The sequence below is a fragment of the Vespa crabro genome, chromosome 2 (genome assembly GCF_910589235.1).
Source record: "Vespa crabro chromosome 2, iyVesCrab1.2, whole genome shotgun sequence".
NCBI classification, from domain to species: Eukaryota; Metazoa; Arthropoda; class Insecta; order Hymenoptera; family Vespidae; genus Vespa; species Vespa crabro.
Genome location: NC_060956.1, coordinates 7,512,999 through 7,530,498, shown reverse-complemented (window position 1 = coordinate 7,530,498; position 17,500 = coordinate 7,512,999). Strand labels below are relative to the sequence as shown.

The 17,500-nt window shown below is 27.5% G+C and overlaps 1 protein-coding gene and 1 non-coding gene across 14 annotated transcripts in view; both read right to left on the bottom strand.

Annotated features, from left to right (window-relative positions):
- Nucleotides 1–17,500, bottom strand: part of LOC124422043 (NAD kinase-like) — a 33,777-nt gene that overhangs the window by 4,963 nt on the left and 11,314 nt on the right. For 4 of the 13 annotated variants that reach the window (XM_046957935.1, XM_046957934.1, XM_046957931.1 and 1 more), the window contains exons 2-6: nt 16,449–16,745; nt 8,790–8,873; nt 3,728–3,857; nt 2,581–2,706; nt 247–418 (exon numbers count right to left, since the gene is read on the bottom strand). In XM_046957935.1, the coding sequence (XP_046813891.1) occupies nt 247–418; nt 2,581–2,706; nt 3,728–3,857; nt 8,790–8,873; nt 16,449–16,633 (697 nt within the window). In that variant the 5' untranslated portion in view covers nt 16,634–16,745. Of the gene's footprint in view, nt 1–246; nt 419–2,580; nt 2,707–3,727; nt 3,858–5,353; nt 5,480–8,789; nt 8,874–9,348; nt 9,519–14,333; nt 14,521–16,448; nt 16,983–17,500 lie in introns of those variants that run through there. The other 9 variants (XM_046957936.1, XM_046957938.1, XM_046957941.1 and 6 more) reach the window with 6 other exon arrangements.
- On the bottom strand, nt 16,140–16,211 carry Trnae-uuc. Its single transcript has one exon. It is a non-coding gene; the product is annotated as a tRNA-Glu (tRNA).

Below are 17,500 nucleotides of genomic sequence, written 5' to 3'. Positions count from 1 at the left end.
AGAAGATCAACGCCTACGTTTTTGCTTTTCAAGTATTAATATAAACTCACTTCTGCGCATTCTATTTTTATTATTTAAGATTTTTTGCGACACAATCTTTTTCTTTCTTCGAACGAATAGACTTTAGAAGATGGATTTTTTTTAGCTCGTAGAATTTGGTTTTCTTTTTTCTATACGATTTAACTAACAATATGATATTAGATCTACGATTGAATAAAATAGTATTAGATTTTTCTTTCGACTTACCTTCAAGTACGTTTGTAACTTGTTCTTGAAAATTGTCGAACTCAAAGGGTGTAAGAAAACCCAAGGAACCGAGATGAAATGCCATTACAGGTGGCACAGATTGTTGGAAGAGAAGACTGGCATAGAGTAGCGTGCCATCACCGCCCAAACATATTATAAAATCGATTCTATCCTGTAAAATAGATGCGACGATCGTAATATTAATTTTTTACTTTCCAATATATTTATACTATTTTTTTATTTATTTCAACAATATTTTATCTATATATATATATATATATATATATATATATATATATATATTAAAATAATAATATAATACATATATTGAAATAATAATTAAAATCTATGTTATAAATATATTTTTATTTTATTTCACATATATATTTTATTATAATATTTACATATTATAATACATAATATCTATATATTATATACATATGTGGGATGGAAAGTTTCAGAACTAGTTAATCATGTGTAATATGTCGACGAAGGGAAGGGAAATTGAATGAAGGGATGGAAGGTTTCAGATCTAATTAATCGTGTTTAATGTAAATGTGAGAAGTAAGGAGAGCGTGATTTGTTTTTTGCGAGGAATGTTTGTTTATGGAAAAAAAAGAAGTTATATTTTAGAAAGAATGTGAATGAGTGGGCAGTCAGTTTATTATTGCGAGTGATAGGCGTTAAATTTCTGTTATTTTTTGTGTTATTTACAATAAACTCTATCTTGTCTACTTTCAATTATATTTCATTTACTCTCTTCCATATTCCAAATATATTATAAATGTAAAGATTTCATGTGTGTTTGTATATATATATATATATATATATATATATATATATATATATATATATAACATACATATATAAACATACACATACATACATATGTATTATTATTATTATACCGGATGTCCCATTTAAAGTTTTACATATAATTATTTCTCGAACTATATATGGTTATTAAAAAAAATTTTCTAAACATTATAAATTTTGATTAGATGAACATGTCTCCAAGATTTCAAGAAGACCTTTGTTTTTATAAATGTATATTAAATGTCAATTAATTTCATTGAAAGTCTAAAAATTGTTCCTAATCTCCTTTAATCGACGGTCATTGAAATCAACAGAGTGATTTATATTATTTCTAAATGATAATTCTAGCCTCTTTTAGTTGTAAAATAAATTTATTGGCAGGTATATTTAATATGATTCTTCATATTAATTATTAAGGATGAATTTTTTTCGATAAATTTGATCTTTTATATCTTGAATTAATAAAAACGTATACACACACATATATATATATATATATAATGTACAACAATAATAATTGATTCTTTAAAAAATAAAATTAATCACATATTAGTATATTTCGATTAATATTTACGATCGAATTGACAAAATACTTCGATAAAACAACTCTTGTGAACGTACAATAATGGTAAATTTATAATGGCAATAAATGACCTTGAAAGACTATATTATTATAGGCCGATGAATTCTCTATCTAAGTGAGAACATATAGTTCCATCTAAAAAAAACAATGGTCGCCTTGAAATCTCGAAGACATGTCCGTTTAGAAAAAATTTGTGGTTATCACAGGATGTTCCACTCGAAAAAAGCTAAATTCTGTTTGAAACGTTTTTTTCTGTATAACAAATAGTTAAGGAGATAACTACGTGTAAAATGAAAGACTCGGTATATATGCATAGGGCGTCCATATTATAATTCTAGTATAAATGGCCAGGGAATAATTCTACATGAAAAAAATAAATCGAAAAGAGGGAATAATATTTTTTTTTTCATTTAAGACTTCGTTTTATGAGAAAAATCAATTAGAAAATAAAATACATATGTATATATGATACGCCTGTATTAACTGTAAATTTTAAGATATCACATTTCTATTTCTGCACGTGTATGTATTTATAACTATGAATGGCGTCATAATTTACTTCTTGTCATTCCTGTTATCACGTAGAATCATCTCGTGACTGATTGTACGATTATAGAGGAACGATTTATACATTATCGTATTATAATCTAATTTATATTTATATCGATAACATATTTTATATATATATATATATATATATATATATATATATAAAAAAGAAAGAAAAAAAAAAGAAATTTATAATGCTTGTTACAAATACTAAATAATAATATTTTATTAAATAAATTTAATTGATATTGATAATATTTTACATATTATCGATATAAATAAATTGTAAATATTTTTATATTGCAACAATCCAATATTTTGATTTATTGTGATCTATCGATATAAAGAAATTTCTTGAGAAATTTCAAATAAATAAATTTAATTACCTGTAGATCATCCGTTCCATCACGGAAGGTTTGTAATCTATCTCGAACCCCTTGAAATCTTAGATCTCGAGCCAAAGCCGAATCCTCAAGTACAGTTGCTTCCACGAATACGACCATACGTTTTTCCTACGAATTATCATAAATTGTTATATACATATACAAACACACATATATATATGTGTGTGTGTACATATATGTATATATATACACGTATTAATTAATACAGATTTACGATTAGAATTAACGATCACGTGATATTGGTTTGCAAAATAGCTGTACAGTGCGTGAAATACTTGAGTAAAGTCGAAAGTTACTCTTTATCATCACGCGATAAAAAAATTCAAGTATCATATTGATAAACACGAACTCCAAATCCGTTTGCATAATTTCAGTAAAAAATGATATAATTCTTATTATAAAAAAAAAGAAAAAAAATAGACAAAAAGAGACAAAAAGAAGAAAACAAATCGTACACACAATTTCTTTGTTACAAATAACGTATATAACGAAAAAACCGTATAATCACGTATGCACATTTAATATACATTGATACGCTTTGATGATTGTGCCTCGCACTGAAATTATTTGAAAAATAAAAACCAAACTGAGAAAAAAGGAAAAGAAAAAAAGAAAAAAAAAAAAAAAAGAAAAAAGAAAACATCTCTTGAACCTTCTTCTCGAGAAAGTGCAAGGTAAAAGGTGCATTTGTATAAGAAAGATCGCATGCAGAAAGATCGTTAGTTTCCAATGCATGTACAGCATGAAGCAATAATAATGTATAAGACAAATCTATGCGTCGAGATAGCAGTTGATTAACGTGCGATCAACAAATTTTGTATAATAGTCGAATAATTCTTTTAACGCTATTAGATTCCACCAAGAAAATTTATATAAATAACGATTATTGACAAGATACTAATTGTGTAATTGATGAATTATTGCAGAGAAAAAGTAAAAAAAGAAAAAAAGAAAAAAAAATAGAAAAAAAAGAAGAAAAAAAGAAAAAAGAATATATATTCACTGTATATTTTTATCTCTTTTTATCACTATACAAAAACACATTCACAATGATCACGTTTCCTTTTTTCTTTCAGTGCTAAGTTACACAAGGTAATCACGTTTTACGGTTAGGATCATAATTACTTACTTCTATCAACCATGTTACCAACTGAACAAACGGTGGTAGTACCGACGAATCACGGACCTTTTTTATTACGAGGACAGTGAGCGGAGGTTTGTACCAAGTCAACCTCTGCGAAGCTGGATCCTGGATAGTCCTGTAAATCGCGTCATTCAAATTTCTTATATTATTGCGATAAATTTTCGATATAATATATTCAGATGATATCGAAGATTCGTTTGAAAAACATTTTGTCGGATACATCATTCGTCATAGACACTTCCAATAAGTTCGATAATATGATTCGGTATAACTGAAAACCGCGAATGCATTTCCAGTTTATATATATATATATATATATATATGTATATGTATCCCTACTTATATACCTGGACTTGACTCTAATGATCTCGAACAATCTATAAAACTTCCGGCCGTATATGACCCATGAAAAATAATGAATATGTGAATTTAAGCTGAATCATTCAGAAAGAATAGCTTTTCAATTATTAATATAATCAGCTGTTCAGCTTTAATTACTTGAATATTTCATGTATAATTTATTTCTAAAGCTTTATTCATTTATTATATTTCATTTTTCTATTTATCTATTTTCTTTGGTTTACTTTTCATTTTTTTTTAATTTTTCTTTTTTCTTTTCAATTCGAATTATTATAGTGTTCTAAGGTTCAAAGTAACAAACGGATCAATGAGAAATTTATATGAAGGAGGTCGAGGCGACGGGGATCCATCGAGTTCGAGTCATTATCGATCGTAGAAAACCTTACCTAATAATAATTCATAAGACACGGTAATCGTCGTCATAGACACACGTAACTTAGACTCCTGATCAAGATAAAAGTACTTACTTCGTGCTAAGAAAATAAATCAACGAATTACCTGCCTATCTGCGCGTTCTTCAATAATTACGCTATTTAAATCGGACTCAGTAATGCGTTCTTCAAACGCCTCAGAATGTTCGAACAATCGGAAAAACTTACATACTTAAAGAATATTTTTCGACGCGAAGTGATTTTTTTCAGTAATTTGTTTATTTATTTTTCAAAATTCCTGCATTTTTGACCCTCCATCTTTATTTTATTATTATTATTATTGTTATATATAAATAAATAAATAAATATATATATATATATAATTTTAACACTAAATTTAGTCAATTTGAACACATAAATCTGACGAATTTTTAATTTCCTACTTAAAGTCAAAGAATAATTTATATTATTTTTTACCGATTTATGTTAACTTTGATTGAGTGTCATGATATTATCTAATGTTATAATGAAACAAAACCAAGAAAAAAAAAGAAAGAAAAAAAAACAATGTTTTAATGTATCCGTTAATATGATATGTTTCAGTATAAATAATTAATATACGTAAATTTAGTATCGAGAATAAAAAAAAAATGTTAATTACACATCATTTTTTTTTAATTAATTAATTTACATAGTAACACTTCCTTCACAACTTTTAATTATCTTTCGTTATTTCTTATAGTAAAAAAAAAAATTAATTAAACAAAAAACAAATTAAATAATATAGCATAACGTGTAAGTAATCGTTTTAAAATAGCTACGAAATAATCGATATAAAAATAATAAGTTTAATTTACACATTAACGACACTTTAACTCACTTAACAGTTCCAACCATAATGCCGTTGTAAAAGATACAACGAAATGACACTTATCGTTCTACGATGGTCACTCGCAAACTGGTAACGATACGACTCGTGTTGCGAACTTTTAATGGTAAACGGTAGTACGTTAAAGCGCATGCGTTGTACTCGTCTCATTCGCTTTGTCCACGTGCTATCATACAACGTAATCTTTCTTTTCTTCGTATTCATCTCTTTTTAAGCATATCTATACTTAAGTTGAGTGTTTAGTACAGTCGTGGACAATAATAATGTATGGTAATGGTTTGCAAATTATATTTTTTTTAAATACATCAATATTTAATTTAAAATTTATATTGCATATTTTTTATAAATTCGATTAATCAAAAATGTTAGTATAATTTACGATATATTGAAGAATAAATATTTTATACGATAATTCGTATATAATAAATAATAAATAATAGTGTCATATTGAATTGTCTAATAAATAATAATATAATTTTAAATGAGATACTGATATTTTTTATTTAGATATAAAATTCTCGAAATTGGGATATTACTTATTGACTAATCATATAATACAGAGTGGACGAAAAGTTTCTAGGCGGGCCAAAAGATCCTAAGTAATTTTAAAGAGCTCCTCCTCTTTTAGGAACAAATTGGAGCAAATTTTTTCGCAACAAAATGACGAAGAATCGAAGAGAAAAGAATTCAATCCATTGAGATTTATTAGCTATTGACGTTGTGTTATAACGTTAGTAATAACACTCGTAGAAAAATCAAAAATCTCTATTTTATCGAATCGATCGATTTCGTTTTTCTACTTGTCGGCACAAAGCTTCTTATCCAGAAATCATAGAAAAGCACGTGTCGCGTTAAATTTGCATAATTAATCATTAGCTTCATTCATTGGAATAATATGTACGTACGTATGAACATACACACAACCCGCGCGAAATACACCTATACAAATAAATTGTAATCTTTTGCGATAGAAAAACGAAAAGAGAAAAAATGATTCTTCGATTTCTGAAGAAAAAAAAAAAGAAGAAGAAGGAAAGTAGATAACGAAAAAAAAAGAAAACAAAAAGATGAAAGTAAAAGAAAAAAAAAAGAAATTGAATCTCCTCTCAATAAATCAGTGACTTTCTCACGATGGGACAACGTTTTACGAGAATGAAACTTTTGATTCCTCGTTTCTAATATTACGACTTATATCGGATATCTAATTGAGCGGAAATTCGTAATAGAAACAAATTTATTTTTTTTTTTAGGCTACGAAACATTTTAGGCTACTTTTTCTTATAAAACTACAAGATTAAAAAGTCTCAAAGAAGAGTAATAGATATTAAAAAATATCTAATAAGTTTTGATCCACTTAAAAAATTTTGGTCCATAGCTATTTTTTTGTTTCACCGTACGTGCCATTTATATTTCTCATATACTTTTCTAAATTATTGAAAATTATTATATTTTTATAAATTATGAAAATACTATATTTGACTAATTATGAATTAAATTAAATACAAATATCACAACAGAATATATATTTATTATTATTTACTCGGATGAAATTTTTAAGTAATTGTATATCTATAAGAGAATTCAATGAAATAAATTAATTTTAAAAAAGGAAGACTTCTTACCAAGGATCGTGACTATCTGTGTTGTACAAAAATAAAAAATGAAAAAACAAAAAAAAAAGAAAAAGACAAGAATGATCAGAAAATCGTGTAAAAGGACATTAATAATTCGGAAACATAATTCGCGAAGACGTTTTTAAATTATTAGATTTTTCGTATGGTAAAAGAAAGAGACCAATGATCTGGCGCTTTTCGGATTATTAACATAATATATTGCGACAGAACCCGTTAACAGAATACAATAGAATTCTATAATAGAATCGCTTTTTAATTATCCATACAAAATATATGTTTTTATAAAGAGCATCGACGTCCTGTATTATGCCGTCTAATAAAATTTATAATGATAAGAAGTACGCATATGCAATGACTAGTCTATTACAATTTTGAGTTATATCATCGCGACATCAGAGTTTAAGTGAATCGAATGATTCGACAATTTTTCTTTTTTATTCTTCTTGAACTTTGCTTCGATCATTCTAGCAATGTAATAAGACTTTTGCCAAAAGCAAAATGTTAAAAGTATTATAACAGTTGTTTATGACGACGAAACCGACAAAAAAAAGAAGAGAAAAAAGAAGAAAAAAAAAGAAAGAAAGAAAAAAAGTCAAACAAAAAAAAAAGGACAATAGGAAAAAAAGAAGAAAGGATGAATACTCCTATACGATCGGCTTGTTTAATTAATAATAATAATATACCCATGAATAATGAAGGACCTCACAGACGTAAGAACCTTGAAATATTTCTTTACTACGTATGTACTAATGTCATTCTAATGTCTAACGTAGACGAATACACTATCGATCAAGGGCAAAATTGTATTTCTATATAATGATCTCACTTTATCTTTCCTTTTTCTTTCATGATCTTATAAGATTATCTGAAAGAAAACTTCTGTCGATCGCAAAAAAAAGAAAAAAAAAAAGAAAAAAAAAAGAAAGAAAACGAATAAACAAAAAAGAAACAAATAAACAAACAAACAAACAAACAAACAAACAAAAAGTAATATATAATTTTTATCGGATTTGTTTTTCTTGATTGATTTATTGAATAGCAAACAATGTCACGAACACGCATTTATTTATTTCATGATCGCTTGTTCGAGCCACGAAGAATGGTGAACGCCTACAGAGAGTACCGTTTCTGCGAAATAGGCCACGAGACTTTTGTGCCTTCAACGATGACCATAAGCCATATGCACGATTAATATCGAATGCGATGAGACGACATTGACAATGAACAATCATTCTCTAAATAAATTTGACCTCTCTCTCTCTCTCTCTCTCTCTCTCTCTCTCTCTCTCTCTTCTCTTCCTATCTCTTTCTCTCTTCCTTATTTTAAATTTCGAATTAAATATTATCGACATATTTAATCTGATTGTTTATTTTTAATATCTTTTTAATAATAACTCGACGAATCTCCAGACGTCATAACAAATATCCGCATGATCATATCTGAGCGATCAATATTGACTGATGTTTTATCTTATCTTTTATTATTATTATTATTATTATTATTATTATTATTATTATTATTATTATTATTATTATTATTATTATTATGGTTATCATTATTATTATTAGACAAATTTGACTTTTAATAATTTCAATATTATATTCCAATGTTTGATTATATACGAGAATAATAAATTTCAGATCATGATCATTATTCAGTCGATTGTACGAGAAGTTATTCTTTTTTTTTTTCTAACATTTCATTGTTTATCATTTTGTATAATGTTTCAATAATACGTTTAAAATTCGATAAAAAGAAAAAAGAAATAATTCATATAAATCAATTTACTTACATGACCATGGCCGAGTTTTTCATTATACGCCCACATGGTCCAAATTGTTGTATTGGACTTGGTGCGTTTAAGCTTCTCGTTCTCCTATAAAAAAAAAAAAAATAAATGAATACAAATAAAAGTAATAAACACATAGATAATTTAATTAGAGAATGAAATTAATATAAATGATAAATAGAGAATTAAAGTATGTAATCGAAATAGGTAATTTAATGGTCAGTGTGATTATCGTATTCGCGTTTGGAAAGACTGTAAAAAAAGAAAATAGCCGCAGAATAGAAACTACGGAAGCTCTTCTATAATTCCACAAGTACAATGGAATACATAATCGAGTCATGCGTTTTTGAAATTCATTGTAATAGTTATTCGCTTGCGAAACTAAGTACGTCATAGTTATTGCCCTCATTTGCATTTGGACTATCTACTATTTTTTTAACAACAACAATTTTTCCAGAATATTTTTAAATGCTTTATTTCCATTATTAATAACCTCATTAATAATTTATGTCGTTAACAATATTATTATTATTATTTTTTTTTCTTTTCTTTTATATACTACCTCAATACACGATTTCGTGAAGAATTATCCAACGACCCTTTGACAGTATTATTGTCGAATTGATCAACATTATCAAAATAACCATCCAGATATCCATTAGAAAAGTTTTCACGTAACGGTGATACTTGATCGGTCATTTTGTAAAATTACAAGTTCTTAAAACCACTCGTTCTTTTTTCTTTTCCCCTATATTTTTCTGTTTTTTAAATCTACATTTTCCAGGAAAAATATACAAAGTTCAAGCATAATATTTTCATACATACGCACATACTATAATAATCTTTGAATAATTTATAAGAGCATATTTTTTTTCATCTTGTGAGTCAAATGAATTTAATGCTTGAAATATTAATAAAAAAAAAAAATGCATACAAAATCGAAGAACGATCATGAATTAATTCATTTACGCAATATTGAATAATGTTTAAATTACGCCACGTAATTTTGAATTTATATACTCTTAAACTTATGTACTATATATATCAACTGTATTTTTTTATTTTTCCGCTCTTACATATATATAAATATATATATATATAAGGAGAAATTGGATTATAGAGAATTAAGTCTATATTCAATTTAGGATTTAATTCTAATCTTGAATATACTTATTCATATAAGAATATATTCTAATCTTGAAATAACTTTACAATAAAGATAAATTATAAGATATAAAGGAACGTATAATTATAAAACAAATAAATTAAAATACTTATGTAAATAACAAAAAAAAAAAAAATAAGAATAATGATTAAAATTCATTATTGTTCAATATTGTTCATGAAATCTTATCAATCGGAAATAATAAAAAATAATAAAAATTCTTCAAAAATTTGCCAAGTCGATTGTTTTCATAAAACGAACGACGCAACGATCTGACGACGTTGATTTTCACGCTATGCTTTCATCTTGTAGTTAACTCGTTGTTACGTCGAATTACATCCAACTTCGGAATGCTATTACGCAAGTATGAAATGAGCTCGTGCGGTGAAATCGGAACATCGTGTCGAGCGAGTTAAGCGAATCTTCCAACTTACCTGAACTCGGTTGATAAAGAAATCTACCATACCGGTCGAGTATAATTTTACGTAAATAATATCGATTACAAAATCCTTAATTATTATTTCTTTTTTTTTTCTTTCTTTTTTTTTTTAAGTATTAACGTTTCTGTGTGTATGTTTGTATGTGTGTGTATATATATGTGCGTACGTACGTGCGAAGATTATTTGAACTGGAGATTATTAAAGTGATCTAAGTCATTTGAGATATTACAAAATAGACATATTTCGACACATAATATTTTTAAAACATTTAAATGACATAAGAGAATTATTTTTCCGGAATAAATATACTTTTTTTTTCTGTCTATTATTATAGAAGAATAATTTTTAAGTAATTCAAATCGAGACATGAAAATATCTCAAAACGAAAAATATGTGAGTTAGATCACTTTTATAACCAATTAAATAAATGCTCGATTAAGCAAAATCCAGTTTTAACTTATCATATTGTTTTGTCAATGAAATACCAACGAAAATACTCGATTGAGTACTTTGATAAAACAGATTATAAAAAGTTTGCATTTATTGATCGTTTATCATGGAGTTATCACTGATAATATTATAACATTATCTTTAGTGGAATCAGCAGATCTGTTATTGACTGCGAATCTTGTAATAAATCTTATGAATCCTTAAGAAACGTAAACTTTTATTGAACGTTATTGTTGAAAATTAATTATTTGCGATTAATGCATAGAAAAAAAATAAAAAATAAAAGTTTATTTAAAAGCCGAACGATATCTCTTGCAAAAATATTCAAGAAGCACATACATCGACAAGAACAACAATTTAAAATACATAGTAACGAAAGAACAGTGTGTATCTGTTAATCGAGCATGAACATCGTCGATCGATCTTTCTCATGAATAATAAATCATCAAGAAAAAACAGTGCATAGAACTCTTATTTTTCCTGATTATGCAGATCGCAGATCACTTTTTCCTTTTTTTTTTTTCCTTTCTTATAACGTCACACGTCACTCGTAGACTATAAACGTAAGCTTAAACGACAAAATAATTCACTTGGAACGTAAGAAACTATGAATTAAAAATAAGATCCACTCGAAAGAAGATACGAATTTTTCTTTCGAGAACAAACAAATAAAATGAACTTAATAACGGATTATAAAAGGACCGGCGAAAGATCCGAATTGGAAGATAGTTGTTCACGGAATGACGATCGCTCTCCGTTACTTTTGCTCAGATACTAAAACTTTTCTTCCACGTCTCGGTCGGTCGGTAAAGGTGTTTGATTTTACAATCGCTCGAAGAAGAAGGCATGCAGAAACTCGAGTTATTTAAGAATCTATCCTATCTCGAAAAAATTTTATCCATATACGCACGATAGAAATCGTTGACTTTATCGTGTATTTATTCTCGAAACTCGAATTTATCAGATATATTGTCTCTCTAAATCTATCTTTTATAAAAAAAAAGAAAAAGAAAAAAAAAGTTGAAAATCAACTTTATTTTTTGCAAAAAAAGAAAACATCACATTCTTTTTCTTTGTAAATATTCTACTACTCCTTTTCTTTTTGTTTGCAATTTTCTTTTATTTTCTTTTCTCTTTTTTTTTTCCTCAAGTACTAATGTTACATGACTGCATAGACTCAATTTATGTATATACATTGAACGTATCTATGCTCTTATCGTAGAAAAGCGGTTTCTTATCACACATGTTTACAGGAATATTCACATTGCAAACATACAGTGTCTAACGAGCAACGAATGTTACGCGAATGTACGCGAACAAGGAAAGTTTGAATGTAATATTTTTAGAACAAATTTTTGTAGAAGCTTATTCAAACATGTATACGTACACACACGCGCGCGCGCACACGTCTAACATGGTTATATTTTACTAACGTTCATTAGAAATCATTTTACTTATGGTTTCACTCGATTAGCAGATACTCCCGAGAAAGAACTTTCTCCAAGATTGGGAAAGAAAGAAACTCTTCGAAGGTCCTATTGTTTTTCGTCATTTGAAAGTTTTCACTAGTTTGATCAGTTAAGAAGAATAAGATTTTAAAAGTAGATTACATTACATACTAATCCTTATTATTTAAAATAACAGGAAATGTGTCATGATCTAATTCTCACATAAAATGATCGAAATAATAATGATATTATAATAATTTATCATTAATATAATAATATTAATTATCAAAATTGAAATAAGAATAAATAATTATTAACAGAATTAAAAACAGAATTAAAATAATAATTGTTAAGAATTATTATTATTATTATTATTATTATTATTATTATTATTATTATTATTATTATTATTATTATTATTATTATTATTATTATTATTATTATTATTATTATTATTATTATTATTATTATTATTATTATTATTATTATTATTATTATATAAACAAACTAAGTTAAAAAAGAAAAATAGAAAAAGAATTCTTTTCTCTTTTAATTAACGAAAACAAAAAACAAAAGATAAACTACGAACTCATATAATATATTATCGATCGGTAAATATTCTTATATTCCTTATATAGATCACTTGAACGAAAAAAAAAAAATAATAAGATATAAAATAAATAAGGGAAAATTAGGTCAAATCACTTTGGAAGGTTCCAAAGGCTCCAAGAGGCAGCATATATTGGTCGAGTTAACTCGAACGAACTTGAGAAGGAGAAATGCGAAAAGTTCGGGGCCGGTTCGGTAATCGATTGCAGCGTGAGAATTCTTGAAATTCTTTAGAGCGTTCGTAAGCGGGGCGCCACGTTATATCTACGTTGAAGACCAGAGGAGATTCCATCGTGGACCTCGTTGCTGGCTCCATTGGACTCTGTCCGTTCGAGGGCATCGAGTAAAATCCAAAGCAAACGCGTACATTCCATAGCAACTGAACGGCGAAAGGTGAACGCGTTCTCGCTCTCTCGACTCGAAGAAAAATATAAATAAACTAAAATATGTATGTGTGTATGTGTATATATATATATATATATATATATATATATATATATATATATACATATATTTATACGGACATAAATATACACATAATATTATATATATATATACATATTATATATATACATATAAAATATTATATATATATATATATATATATATATATATATATATACATATACATATATAATAAAATAAAATATGTACGTATGTATGTACGTATTCTCAGTTCTCACACGTAGAAGAGACAGATATTGTTTGCCCATCGTTTTTCACAGCATCACTAGTTGTTTGTCCTCTTTTTCAACACCCGAGTGAATTCATTATGTCAAGTCTAAAATAGTTATTTAATTATTCTAACTAATGATTAATATCCTATAACATTTTTTTAAATTTTAAATAAAAGGATTCGATGCCGTAAATGTCTAATACATTGGATTAAAGTAGAACAAAATAATTTAAAGGTTTAGAAATGTTTACGGGATTATTTTGCAAAGAGAAAATATATTCTTTCTAATTATATACAACAATCTCAAAATATAATTAGATAATAATTCTTTTAATTAAGTATATAGACAATTCATTCACATTAACTCCTAATCGATTATTATTAAAAAAAAATAAATAAATAAAATTTAATTTCAATCGTTATATATCGTTTATTGCAGTTTATTTATTTATTTATTTATTTTTTGTTAAATCAAGAACGTACGATAATAAGGCCTAATTTGAGAAGATTAATTATTGACCGACGAACTCTAAATTCATTTTAAAATTATATTGAAAAATTATTCTATGGAAAATGTTGAGTAGGTGTATCGTATGCCAAGTTTGGGAACGTTCGAAATAGAGATAAAGCGAGATACAGAAAGATAGAGTGTATATTTGTGTGCGTGTGTTACAAAAAGAGAGAGAGAGAGGGAGAGAGAAAGAGGGAGAGAGAGAGAGAGAGAGAGAGAGAGAGAGAGAGAGAGAGTCCGTGTCGTACCTCAGCTCTGCTTCGTCCATGTTTGTATACATTTAGCTAAGAAAACTTTGTAAGAAAATGATAAGTAGAGAAGAAGAGACGCAACAGACAAGTTGATGCCGATCGAAGAGGATTAAAGCACGTTCCGATAGCGAGAAACTCGAAAGAAGAACACCAACTGGGCGGGTTTGCCGTTTATACACTAACAAAAATGACGACCGGCGTCGCGACGCCTGATCATCGTCCGAGTTGCGCTATTGGGAGAGCGCATGCGTTGTAAACATCACGACCAATCAATTGCTCCTTTCGAAATCTTGCCACTCTCTTTCTTTCGCTCTCTCGCTCTTTCTCTTCCTCTCTCTGTATCTATCTATCCATCTATCTATCTATATTTATACTTTTCTTTATCGATTTGAATAATTTACTTTGCGAAAGTTTTCGATCCAAGTGTAAAAGAAAGTTGAAAAAATAATGAAGATCAATAATTTCTAAAATTATATAAATGGAATCGTTTCTATGCTTAAATTATTCAAATTGAACAATTCCTGAATTATAAACACATACATTACATATATATATATATATATATATATATATATATATATATATATATATATATCGAAAGGAGCGATTGATATATATATATACATACGAAAGATATAAAGGATGACGGTTCAGATATCAAAACAACTTGTTGAAGCTCCCAGAAAGTTTGATTAAGGATATCTGCACGGTTCTGAGTCGATTACAAAGTGTACGTAAACATTTCTTTTTTTTTTTTTTTCATTTTTATTTCTTTAAATAGATATCTATAATTTTTCTTGCATATTTATATACCAATGGCCATTTGCAATCATAATTAATATTTAATAAAAAAAATTGACATTATTCATCATTTACGAGATAATCGTCTTGTTAAAATTTATATTGCAATTCATACTCCATGATATAATAAATACTCTATAAATATATTATTTACAAATCAAGCGGTCATACATTTTGACGAGTTGAAGGTCAGTTATTCTGTTCTACGTAATCAACTACAAAATATGATATAGTCCAGTCAATTATTATTCAAATTGTAGTATGAAAATTCCATTACTTGAATATTATTAAGATGCTGATTATCTTGATAATCAATGAGTAGTAGTAATTTTTTACTAGATATTATTTCAATTTCAAATGATCACTATTAAGTAAATATGCAAAAAAAATTATACGTCTTTTTAAAATATGTCAACCTTGATAACTCGAAAAGATCACGAGTAAAGAAGCAAGAAATATGTATACGTACTTTGTAGGTGACTCAGAGCAGTGCAAATACATTTTATTAAATTTTTTTTTTAACTTCAATCAATCACGAGATATTTGCACGGATATCTATGGATGGACACATTGTATACATACAAGTTATAATGATTCAAAATAAATCACTATTATTGTTTTACTGGTAATGAATATAAAGCTGAATCGATAAAGCTGTATCTTGGGTAATCAAGTTAAAGCCTCCAGTCTCCAGTTTCAATTGTGAATTGAAATCGGATTACGTTCCTCTCGGTTAATTACGAAATAGAATGAACCAAGCGCCGATTTCTAAATGTTATGTATAACACTGCTCTTTTTTTTTCTACGTAGTTATAGTATCGAATTTTCAATACGAAAAAGGGAGTAAAAATTATATGTATATATTTGAAAACATTTTTTTCATAGTAATAATTATTTTTTTTTTATAAATAATAATTATTCATTCCTTGATGCAACTTTTCGACGATTATTTTGGATGTTATAGAAAATTTGAAAAAAAAAGGAAGAAAAAAAAATCACTCATTCCGGTACCGGGAATCGAACCCGAGCCTCCTGGGTGAAAGCCAGGTATCCTAGCCACTAGACCATACCGGACTTGTGCAAGAAACTGTTTCCTCTCTTTCATATAAGTAAAATATCATTCTTAGTTAAATATTAAAAATATATGACAATATTACGTATTAAAGAATTCTCTATATAAATTTAATTTTCGATAATCTTACAATTTCCATTTAGATAATACAAAATAATCATTGGATAGAATACGATGAAATAAATAAGAGGAATAAAAGAATTAATCGTAAATTCAACGTTTTCATAATATTTACTCACGGCCAAGTGCCAGAACGTTTTCTTCGTCTGGTTTCCGGACTTTTATCATAGTCCTCAAAAAACATTCCATCCGTATCATTGTTCTCGGAATTAGCAGCACCACCTTTCAATCCTGTAATGGATCTCCAATCGAGCAGTTCGCTCACGCTACGTCTTCGTGGCTTTTCCTTCACCATTTCCATCATCCATTTACGTCACCGTTTGATTTTAATCCAACACTCGCCTCATTGATATCCTTGAAAGTAACGAAGCATCGAGCCTCTTCCAAAACCTTCTTCCTTCTTCCATTGTTCAGATCTTAGCATAGGAATCACGATTTTATGATCGTTGATTCGAACTTTATTGAAAGAAACATTTATCGAACGATAGAAAAAAAAGAGAAAACAAAAAACAAAAAAAAAATAAGAACACTTCAGAAAAATGTATTATCAAACGAGATGTGGTAGAGATACACCCTATCGAAAAAATACCGCGTCTAAGTTCTCTCAGCTGTTCGATCAGCTGTCATATGTCACGTGATACTTTGGAGCGCCACTTTAAAAAGATTGCAAAGCGATTTTAATTTAAAACTCTCACGGATGTAACGCTTCAAATTCCTCAGATAATTTTAACGATTATTTAAGCGTTAAGAAATGGGAGAAATGATTCTTTTTTTTTTCTTTCTTTCTTTTTTATTCCTTTGTTTTCTATAATATCAGAATTTTTTATTATGTTCCTTTAAAAAGTTCCGTAATGCATATAAACTCGAATCTAAATACTGTATCTAAATACATATATATATATATATATATATACATACATATATATGTGTACACACACATATATATATATATATACACGTTATATCAAAGTAGTAGTTAAGTGTCCGTTTCCATATCGTTTTACAAAGTTAGTTAATTAGTTAATTAGTTAATTAGTTAAGTAGTTCGTTCGTTCGTTCGTTCGTTCGTTCGTTCGTTCGTTCGTTCGTTCGTTCGTTCGTTCGTTCGTTCGTTCGTTCGTTCGTTCGTTCGTTCGTTCGTTCGTTCGTTCGTTCGTTCGTTCGTTCGTTC